The 11,722-nt window shown below is 39.1% G+C and overlaps 1 protein-coding gene across 1 annotated transcript in view; it reads left to right on the top strand.

Annotated features, from left to right (window-relative positions):
* The first annotated feature begins 8,094 nt into the window (after positions 1-8,094).
* LAMB4 (laminin subunit beta 4) overlaps positions 8,095-11,722 on the top strand; it is a 103,531-nt gene continuing 99,903 nt past the window's right edge. Inside the window, 1 exon segment of the mRNA XM_043871598.1 lies at positions 8,095-8,128. Within this exon segment, the coding sequence (XP_043727533.1) occupies positions 8,095-8,128 (34 nt within the window).

Raw genomic sequence — 11,722 nt, 5'->3', positions numbered from 1 at the left:
CAAAATGCATCCAGTTCCTTTGTAACTATATTGACATGCTTTTCATCCCCAAAAGCAATAATATGTTAATTCCTGCTGATTCAGTTCAGTCAGTTCAGTTGCTCAGTCATGTCGACTCTTTGTGGCCCCATGGACTGCAGCACGCCAGGCTTCCCTATCCATCACCAGCTCCCGGAGCTTGCTCAATCTCATGTCCATCGAATCCGTAATGCCATTCAACCATCTCTGTTGTCCCCTTCTATGTGATTAATACATAGATCACTAAGCTTACCAATGAGTTTATCAAGAGAAAAAATTTCATGTAGCCCCACTGAGGCTTTGCAAATGTCAATGTGGTAAACCAACCAGAAAAGCAGGACCAATTAAATGTGTAGCTTGATAAAGGAAGGTATGGATGAGATGACCACAATACCTGGAATTGGGCTTTATGTACACCAAGGCGTTTTATCATGACTGGGTAAGTGATTGCAAATAACAGAACTTCTAAAAAGCTGGTGGACTTACTATACATGATTAGTCTCTCAGTTTTATCTGACTCTTTGGACTGTAGCCCACCAGGCTTCTCTGTCTGAGGCTCTTCTGTTCATGGGATTTCCCAGGCAAGAATACTGGAGCTGGTTGCCATTTCCTCTCCACGGGATCTTCCAGACCCAGGGGTTGAACCTGCATTTCCTGTGTCTCCTGCATTGCAGGCATATTCTTCACCCGCTGAACCATCAGGGAAGCACAGCTTACTATATAACACTCTTCTCGTTTGAAGCCAATCACCTAAAATGGGAAACAGAAAACTGGGAGTAAGACGAGGGCTGAATCACTTAGGGAAGGAAAGGTGGGGTGGCGGGGCCTCAGCTAGGGGCACTGAAGCCACCTGCAGGGGTTCAGAGCTCAGTATTGTTGATAGTTGAGGCTGATAGTTCTTTGTTAGGGGGGCTGGGGCTGCCCTGTGCATTGTCGGATATTCATTGGGCAGCATGTCTGGCCTCCACCCACTGGGTGTTGGTAGCATCTCCCTCCCCTGCTGTGACCAGGGGAAGCCTCTGCAGACACTTGCCAAATGCGCTCTGCAGGGGGGTAAAACCAATCCTGTGAGAACCCCTGTGCATGAGAGAGGAGGCAAGCTGCTGTAGGCTTAAGCATTCCAGTGTAATTGCAGAAATCAGCCATCATCCTTGTTCACTGAGAAGGAAGGAGACTCAATTCCAGGAGGGAGAATTGAGTGAGGGGGGAAATACGAGGAATCAAATTGGTAACAGGAAGTCCACTTGCTGTATAGCGCAGAGAAGTAAGAAAATCGGGGATAATTTCTGTCCCTTCATCATATTTTATTGGTTCATTTCAGGGAGAATATTTTTAGTCACCTGAATTAACCAGAACTAACTCACCTCTGCCTCACGGATTTCAGAGACCTGAAGGATTTTAAACCCCCGTGTTGGCAGTCCTTTGGGGCCACTCCCATTATCTTGGTAGAGGAAAGGAAGCGGGAACCCCAGCCCATTTTCCACCCATCATTCTACTGGGCCCTGGAGAACCCCACAGGATGAATGCTTTGGGCCCCAGGCCAGTTCTTCTGACCTGAAAGCTTTAAATCCTTCACAGGATGTGGTTCAGGGTTGTTTCACAAAGCGTAGTTCTAAGATCAGTTCTAAATGGAGACAAGGACTGTCTTCCAGCTGTGATATAAAAAATACTTAGCACTGTGTAATCATCTCTAGCCCTCTATACCATCCAGTGCTTCCTATTACATTATTTACATCTTCAGATTAAAAGACAGTCCCAGTTTCACAATGGGGCTCTGGAAAACAGTATTTACATATATAATAGAGAAAATCAGGAACTTGAAGCCACAGAAAGAGACTGTGGAGGAAGAGGCAGGAAAAAGTTTAGCAACAGGCAACACCCAGGACTGACATTTACATGAACATTTTGAAACCAAGACTAAGGGGCACCTCTAGGGCACAGCCGTGGCCTTCCAGTGAAGGCAGAGGAGCTGGAGTTAGTGGGATAACCAGTAAATGAAAATCAAGCTAGAAAAACCGTATGTCACTTAGTGCTGAGGTCAGAGACTGACATATTTTAAACCCCAAAATGCAAGCTGCAATGAATTCAAGTCAGCAAATATTTTTTATATTTTTCTAGGCACTTCCAGGGGCTAAAAGATGAATATTTGCCTTTAAGGGTTTACAATCTAATAGGAAGGTTTAGACAAAATCATATATAAAAAAAAAAAACACAGAATGTTTCCACTCCTAGGTATCTACCCAAGAGAAATGGAAGCATGCATCCATACAAAATTGTAGATAAACGTTAATTGTAGCATTATTCATGATAGCCAAAGAATAGGAAAAACCCAAATGTCTACCCAATGATGAATGAATAGAATATGGCATATCCATATAATGGAATATTACTTAGCATAAAAAAATAGTGCAGTATTGATTCATGCTACAACATGGATGAATCTTAGAAATATCATGCTAATTGAAACAAGTCAGTCACAAAGGACCACAAATTGTCCACAAATGGCTTTATTTATTTGATGTATGCAGACTAGGCCAATGTATGGGAAGAGTAGATTAGTAGTTCCCAGGGGCTGCAGGAAGAGGCAGATTGTTGAGGGGAAGGGGGCGGGGGTGGTGACTGCCCGAGGGTGTTGAACTTCTTGTTTGGGTCCTGCAATGTTATTTTTTTAATTAATTTTTATTGGCGTATACTTGCTTTGTGTTAGTTTCAGCTGTATAGCAAAGTCAAACAGTTATATATATATCCACTCTCTTTTTTTAGATTCTTTTCCCACCTAGGTCATTACAAAGGATTGAGTAGAGTTCCCTGTGCTACAGTAGAATCTTATTAGTTATATATTTTATATATAGCAGTGAGCATATGTCAATCCCTCCACCCCCTTTGCCCCCTCAGTAACCCTAAGTTTGTTTTCTACATTTGTGACTGTTTTGTAAAGAAGTTCATTTGTACCATTTTTTTTAGATTCTAGCTACAATCAATATCATGATATTTGTCTTTGTCTGACTTACTTCAATCAATATGACAGTCTCTAGGTCTATCCATGTCACTACAAGTGGCATTATTATGTTCATTTTTGTAACTGAGTAACATTTTCTCATGTATATCTAACACATCTGTATCCATTCATCCTGTCAGTGGACATTTAGATTGCTTCTATGTCTTCCCTATTGTAAATAGTGCTTCAGTGAACATTGGGGTGCATGTGTCTTTTCTAATTATGGTTTTCTCCAGATATATGCCAAGGCATAAGATTGCTGAATCATATTGTAGTTCAATTTTTAGTTTTTAAAGAAACCTCTATACAGTGCTCCATAATGGCTGCACCAGTTGGCATTTCCACCTTGTAAGAAGGGTTCCCTTTTCTCCATACCCTCTCCAACATTTATCCTTTGTAGACTTTTTGATTATGGCCATTCTGACGGGTATGAGATGTTACCTCGTTGTAGTTTTGATTTGCATTTCTCTAATAATCAGTGATGTTGAACATATTTTCATGTGATTTTTGGCCATCTCTATGTCATCTGTGGAGAAATGTCTAGATTTTCTGCCCATCTTTTGATTGGGTCATCTGGGTTTTTTGGATGTACAGATGCATGAGCTGTTTGTATATTGTGGAGGTTAACCCCTTGTTGGTGGCTTCATTTGCAAATATTTTCTACCATTCCATGGGTTATCTTTTTGTTTTGTTTATGGTTTCCTTCACTGTGTAAAAGTTTTTAAATTTGATTGGGTCACATTTGTTTATTTTTGTTTTTATTTTCATTACTCTAGGATGTGGGTTGAAAAACATCTTGCTGTAATTTATGTCAAAGTATGTTCCACCTGTTTTCTTTTAAGAGTTTTATAGGTTCTGGCCTTACATTTAGGTCTTTAATCCATTTTGAGTTTATTTTTGTGTATGGTATTAGAGAATGTTCTAATTTCATTCTTTTACATGTAAGTGTCCAATTTTCCCAGCACCACTTAATGAAGATATTGTCATTTCTCCATTGTATATTCTTGCTTCCTATGTCACAGATTAATTGACTGTAGGGGTCTGGGCTTATTTCTGGGCTTTATATCCTATTCCATTGATCTATATTTCTGTTTTGTGCCAGTACAATACTGTTTTGATGTCTATAGCTTTGCAGTGTGGTCTGAAGTCAGACAGTCTGATTTCTCTAGCTGTTTTTCTTTCTCAGGAATGCTTTGGCTATTTGGGGTCTTTGTGTTTCCATACAAATTTAAAATGTTTTGTGAAAAATGCCATTAGTAATTTGACAGGGAGTGTATTGGATCTGTAGATTTCCTTTGGCAATATAGTCATTTTGACAATATTGATTGTTCCAAATCAAGAACATAATGTATCTTTATCCATCTATTTGTGTCATCATATATTCTGATTTAATTTGTGTGGAATATTATGGGCAGTGGGGTTGTTAAAGCTCCCCAGGCTTAACAATTCTCTGAGAATGGAATTCAAGAGGCAAGCCTGTATATGGGACTAACTAATGAGTTTTAGATGTTTTGGTTTTAGATGTTTAGATAGAGTTTATTTCCAAATAAGTATGCCACAGTAAGTATACTTCTCAGTGAGTGATTTCCATATGACATTCAAGATGGCATTCATCACTGGCTACATATATAGAATCCTCTGGGGAGCCTCGTAAACACATTGATGCCTGGATCCCACCCCCAGCAATTCTGATTGAATTGGTCTAAGATGAACCTGAGCCTTGACTGTTTTAAAAAAAAATCTCCCTAGGTACAAACAGTGCAACACCATTCAGCTTTTAGGAGGAAGGAGATTCTGACACATGCTATAACATGGATGCACCTCGAAGGCATTATGCTAAGTGAAATAAGAGTCACAAAGACAGCTACCACATGATTGTACTTATATGAAATGCCTAGAGTAGCCAATTTCAATAGAGTCAGAAAGTAGAATGGGGCTGGGGGACAGGGGATGACAGGTTAATAATGGGAACAGAGTTTCAGTTTTATAAGCTGAGAAGAGTTTTAGAAATGGGGTGTGTAACAGTGTGAATATACTTAGGACTACTGAACTGTATACTTTAAAATAGTTAAGATGGTGAATTTCATGTGTGTTTTATCATAAAATAAATATTTTAAAGAGAACTCATTAAAAAAGAATCTCCCCAGGTGTTTCTAAGGTACAGCCAGGGCCATGACCGGCTGCTCCAAGTGGAGGCGCTCAACAGGCAGGAGATGATCAGATGAGTGTGTGTGTGTGTGAGTGTGCACGTGTGCTCAGTGGTGTCCCTTTGTGACCCCATGGACTGTGGCCACCAGGCTCCTCTGTCCATGAGATTTCCCAGGCAAGAATACTGGAGTGGGTTGCCATTTCCTTCTCCAGGGGAATCTTCCTGACCCAGGGACCAAACCCACATCTGTTGCATCTCCTGCATCGGCAGATTCTTTACCACTACTACCAGTGATCAGATAAGTTCTGTGATTCTGTCATTCATTCCCTCACTGAGAAACTGATGAAAATCCATAAGCAATTATTGATAAGAGAAGGGTATCTATTCTGATCCAGTCTGGATCTGCGTCTGCTTCTCCTCCTCCTCCCTGGGGCAAGTCACTCTTGAACCAGCTGATTTATGCTGGGAAGTTCACTTCTTCCTATCATGGCTTTGTTAATACTTAATGGTAACTCTTGGACTGAGAAAATTCCCAGAGGTTCATTTTCATCACAGAGGAAGTTCTGTTCCCTCCAGATGCTCTGCAAAAGGTATTTCATGTGTTCTTTTCCTCCTGCCATCAGCAATGCAGTTTTGCCTCCTTTCTCTCTAAATCTGAGTCTTTAGAATTCTGCAGTCTGCATCCCTCCCATCTTTGCAAAGGAGGGAAATTTTAGTCCATGGTCTATAGTTGGAAGCAGTCTTTCAGTTTGGAATCTGCTCTGTGAATGGATTCCCACTGGGGAGAAAAAGGTATGCCATTATATTTCCTATGCAGCACTTTAATTACCTTCATCCACTCAGCCTAGAATATTTCAAGCCCTGAGTAGTAGGCACGTAAAAATTATTGTCTCACTGAATTTGATTTATTTAATTATAGAGAATAATAATTTCAAACTTGGTTTATATTGCCCATTCTTATTAAAAGGATAATCACTCTGTTAATGTTTGTGCATATCTAGAATGAAAGTAGCATGTAGGCTGGAGTCGTGAATCCAAGAGGACATCAGATTTGGGAATTTCATGTTATCAAAAGTGTAGCTGGGTAACTGACCAGCCCTAAATGAGAAAAGAAAACCATAAGAAAGTATCACCTAAAAAAAAAAAAAAAAAGCCCAGATTCAGGTGGCCCGCAGCAATGAACCTTCCTAAGGCTCCATTCTGGATTCTCCTGTAGGACTTTGCAAGGTTTTGTGTAAGATCATCAGTCCGAAATTGCAAACTTTTAAAGCAGATAGAGCTTATTTTCAAATAAGGATACATCAGGGAGTTTGCTTCTCAGTGAGTGATTTCCATATAGCATTCAAGACGCAAAATGAACCCCAAGCCGTGTGAAGAGCTTGGATGACAGAATGGGAAATTTGCCTACAGTCAGTCATTTCAAAACACCCTAAAAAAAACTTCATAAAGAGGCTGGCATTGAAGTTCAGGTGAGTGGCATTCAAGGCAAAGGAATCTGCATGAGAAAAGGGTTCAGAAAGTAGGAAATGCTGTATTGATGCTACAGGGTAGGGAATGAAAGAAAGATTAGAGGGATTGAAATGTGGGACTAGCAGGAGAAACCAAAAACTCACTAGGAAAAGCCTTGAAGAAGAGAATGTCAAAAGAAAAAAAAACTCATAACACAGGGAGCTGTATTCAAAAAAATCCTCACCTGTAAGTACATGAAAAATATTTTATATTCACTACTCTTCTAGCAAAAACAATAATGATGAGGTATACTTTTTTGCTTTTTAAATTGACAAGGTTTAAAAGTTTATATTCAGGCCAATGGTTGTTCCCATAGTCTGTTGGTAAGAGTATATGTTGGGACAAACTTTTCATGTGGCTGTTGATAATAGCATCAACATTTCATTTACACACAAGCATAAGTACACTCTTTGATCCAGTGTTTCCACTTCGTATCCTGAGGAGTAGTTAAGGATATGAACAAAGGCTTGGCAAAAATTTTTGTAACAGGAAAATATAAAAAAGGAAGTACATGTCAACCTGTAGAGCATTTGTTAAACTCTGGTTCCTGCATTCAGAAATATACCATCCAGTCATTTGAAATACTGGTCCAGGAGAGCATTTCACTTCCTCTCTTCCCATCTCACAGAAGCCCATGGGTACTTCCATCTGTGTCAAGGTCCCTTACAACAGTGACTTGTGCGGGCCCTCTGTCTAGAGGGACATAGCTGAATCTACAAAGGGGGGCACAAATTGGGTTCTACAAATTGGGTTCGTAGAAGCCCCTCAATGCTCCTGATATCCTTCCGTAGGTGGAAATTCCCTGATGTAAAAATGTTTTTATTGATACAGAAAGATGCCTGGGATGTATAGATTGAAGCAAGCATGCAGTATTGTATCACTTTTGGAAAATATTTATATGCAAGCAAAAAAGTATGGAAAAACACAGAGCAAGATATTAACTACTTTTCTCTGGACGGTAGTTCAATGGGTAACAATTCAATTTTGCCTTCTGATTTTTCTATTTTTTCAACAGTAAGTACACATGTTCATTGTACAATTAAAGTTTTTTCTAGATAAATGGACAAAATAGATTAATGATTACATTCTGTGACTTCAAAAACTAGAAAACAAATATTTGCAAAAAAGTATATACACTTATTATTTAAGGAGTTGGGCACTGTGGGTATTTTTGTGTCTCAAAGAACCATCAGATACACTTGAAACTAATGCAACATTGTAAATTAACTACTCACTTAGGTTTTTAAAAGGAGAGAAAAAGAAGACTAAAGGATAAGTACCCAAAGAAAGACCATCAGACAAGTTTTTAAGTCACTTAAAATTGATGACAATTTTTGATTCTATCAGTTACTGACTTTACCTTCCTTTTTTTCCCCCCTAAACCTAGCAGAATTGAATTTAATTTTTTCCTGACAAAAGAATGCAATTTCAACTGACCTTTCTTTTGCACCTTGGTGAGTAATGTCAAAATCCATTTTCTGTTTGTATTGAATTGTTCTAAAATATTTACTGAAAATAGGTTTAAACATATCCACCCCTTGTTTCTATACTAACACATATTCTCATGACTCTTCTGTTGTATAATTGTGTCAAGCAACCAGAAAGTTTCATTCAAACATGGCTAGTATCCACACATAGCTATTTCTGTCAGTCTTTAATGGAGTATTCACGGCAGCAGATAAATAAAGACACTAAAAGAGCAAAATACTTTCAGATTCTTAATTTACAAATACAATGCATTTTAATTTTTAAAAATAGCTCTGCTTTGAATGTTGCACTTAACCCAGTGATGACATCTCATAAAGAATTTATAGGCAAAATTCTCTCTTCTGAGTAAGTAGCAGCTCTGAGCTAAAAGGCCAAATTCTCCATGACTGTGCAGTCTTTAATAAGCTGAGAATCATTTACGTTAGTCATAGAGAAGAGGTTTCCAACAATTATTCTCTTTGATCCTGAACTTTTTGTGTCTGTAACAGCCCTACTTTGGGTGAGTACCATCTAAATTGATTAGAATCTTCTCTTCAAAGATTCATGCTGAATTTCTTCATGGCAGCAGACTCGAAGAATCTCTTTTAATTTTACAGTTCCCAAGTAAGTGAGTGATAGTAGCTCAGTCTTGTCCAACTCTTTGCAACCCCATGGACTGTAACCTGCCAATCTCCTCTGTCCAGTTCTCCTGGCAAGAATCCTGGAGTGGGTTGCCATTTCCTTCTCCATACCATTCCCAAACGCTGAGACAAATTCTTAGTTGGCTTGACTGGTCATGAAGGAAAGAACAGCAGTAGATGGTAAATGTTCATTTGCTCTCTGTAAAAAGTTTTCTGCTTCAGTGATGAGCTACCAGCCAGTGCAAGAGGAGATTCACTGGTCTGCACCCCCTCAGGACTAGGAAGTTTAGGTCTGGCCTCAGAGAGGCCAAGAAGAGTTGGTTTCATCTACATCTGTTTTATTGTTGTTTGGAGGGGGTGGGGTTTTATTGGCCACTCCGTGGGCATGCAGGATTCTTAGTCTCCTGACCAGGGATTGAACCCACACCTTGGTCAGGAGACTAAGCACAGAATCCCAACCACTGGACCACCAGGGAAGTCCCCATCTACATCTGCTTTGTTTGTTCTCTTAGGGATTAAACCAGTATTCAAAACCAGAAGCAACCAATCACAGCATCTTCTCCCAGACCGTCCACAGGGTAACTTACTCACACCTTGCCAAAGTTCTAAACCTCCCCACAGCATCTCAGAGAGGCCTCCTCAATCAGGAGACACTTCCTCTCCCTCAACGTCCACTCAGCCTTCCTCCAGGTGATCTTCCCAACCCAGGGATTGAACTCTTGTCTCTTGCATCTTCTGCATTGGCAGGCAGATTCTTTACCACTGAGCCACCTGGGAAGCCCATGGTTCAACCACGGGCATTTATATAAATACCTAAGCCTATTTAAACCCCCTGTCTTGCATTCTGGCACAGGAAGATAAAGAGATAGAGTCATAAAATTGGTCCCCAGTTTGGGGAACTGTTTACAAAGTTCACATCTTATCCAATCTGCATCCTTTGCATGTTTTCTCACTCATAGTAATGTATGTGAGTATGTAAACAAATGTGTATGTTTATAGCTTCTGAACTCTGAAGTGAATTCTAAAGTAGATGAAAACATTGCATGTGTTTAAGAAAATTGTAACAATGTACAGAGTTACCAAGATCAAATAGTAATGATTATATCTATAAAATGACCCTTGACTTTACAGAAAATTTACTGTATATTTTCTCTAAATCACCAGCTTTCCTAAATTCATTTTTAATAAGATCCTGTCCTCAACTTGTATGTAATTTTTGAGCAATACATTGGTTTTCTGAGACTGAAACATCATTTTTCTCTGAATCATTTCCAACCTAATGCTCATGTAATAACTTGGCAGTTGAAAGCTTTAATCCAGGAAGGATATTTCTGAGTCTATGTTCAGGCATGAAGCTTTAACTACTTAATGTTTCTAGCCTCTTTCTGCCAAGTATTTTAGATCAAAAGTTCATATATGACTATAGAATATTACATGAATAATAGTTCCATTTCCCAAAGTCTTGGAATACTTTTTATTTCTGAAAAGTACATACCTGATTAAAAAAAGTTTGGCCAAGTCAGGTTATAAAAACATGTTTAATCTCTAAGGTAACAATTCCAGTGAAATAATTCAGGATGAAACTTGTCTAAAAGAATAAATCCCTGGGAGGGAAATCTTAGCTAGTCCACATGCAGCACTAGCAGAGATTTTATACCTGACCTTTTTGAAAAAGCCTCTGTCTGTTGAGTCCAAACTTCAAATTAGGTGTTTATCCTTGATGCCAATTCTAGGAAATAAAAGGAACTTTGGGTTTGGATTGTTGGGTGAATAAAAAGAAAGAATCCATCTTAACCAAGCTAGAATCATTTATTATACAATAAAATTTTAAAAGTGTATGAGGAGAACTTACCATGTCTCAAAGAGAAAGAAATGTCACACTTTGTTGTAGTATAATCATCTTTACAAGGAGATGGAAGATGGAAAATTCCCAAGAGTGACGTTTGGTAACCTATGGGGAAGGAGACATTATGGATCATATTCTTAGCTGTAGAACCATGATCTACATATGTTTAATGCCTGATAATAATCACAAAATCACCAGATGAACAGAATAGATGTGGGAAATGTGTACACAAGAGAAAGAGTATTTTTCAATAGCCTGTAGTTTTGGAGGGCAAGTTGGAGGAAAGTAATCCATTAAATGCAAAACAAGTCCATGAAGAAAACTCTTACTTTTACCATCAAAAAAGCTGAGGAAAAAGCAAGCTTATTCCACAGTATGGTAATTATTTTTCCTTTTAGGCTCATCCCTCCCACCTCTGTCTGCTTAAAACAGGATATGTCATAAATTCTCTTGTCTCAAAGGAATAACATATAGGAGCAACTGGAACCCATCCTGATGTGTGCATTATTTTAGAGTGTGAGATTTACATGATTCACCATCCAGAGGCCGATGGGGATGATTTTTGAGGAGAGAGAGAATTGTTTGGTTTTTAAAAAATTTTTTGCATTGAGATAATTGCAGATTCCCATGCAGTTGTAAGAAATAATACAGAGAGACCCCATTTTACCCAGTTTCTACAAATGATAGCACTTGGAGTAACTACAGTACAATATACAACCAAGAAACTGACACTGAAATAGTCCATTAACCTTATTTAGAGTCCCCCAGTTTTACATGTTCCCTTTCGTGTATGTGTGAGTGTGTGTCTGTATATTTAATTCTATGCAGTTTTATCAAAAGCCTATTCATGAGCCCCTCACCACAGTTAAGACAGAAAATAGTTCTATCACTTCAAGGATTCCCCCCGTCAGTTCAGTCACTCAGTCGTGTCTGACTCTTTGTGACCCCATGGACTGCAGCATGCCTGGCTTCCCTGTCCATCACCAACTCCCAGAGCTCTCTCAAACTCAAGGATTCCCTAGTAATACCCTTTTATATCCACATCCAGCTCCCTTCCTCCCTGCCTCTGTCACCCTTGGCCACCATGAATCTGT

Source organism: Cervus elaphus, chromosome 18 (assembly GCF_910594005.1).
Source record: "Cervus elaphus chromosome 18, mCerEla1.1, whole genome shotgun sequence".
Lineage (NCBI taxonomy): Eukaryota > Metazoa > Chordata > Mammalia > Artiodactyla > Cervidae > Cervus > Cervus elaphus.
This window is presented reverse-complemented; position numbering and strand designations above follow the sequence as displayed.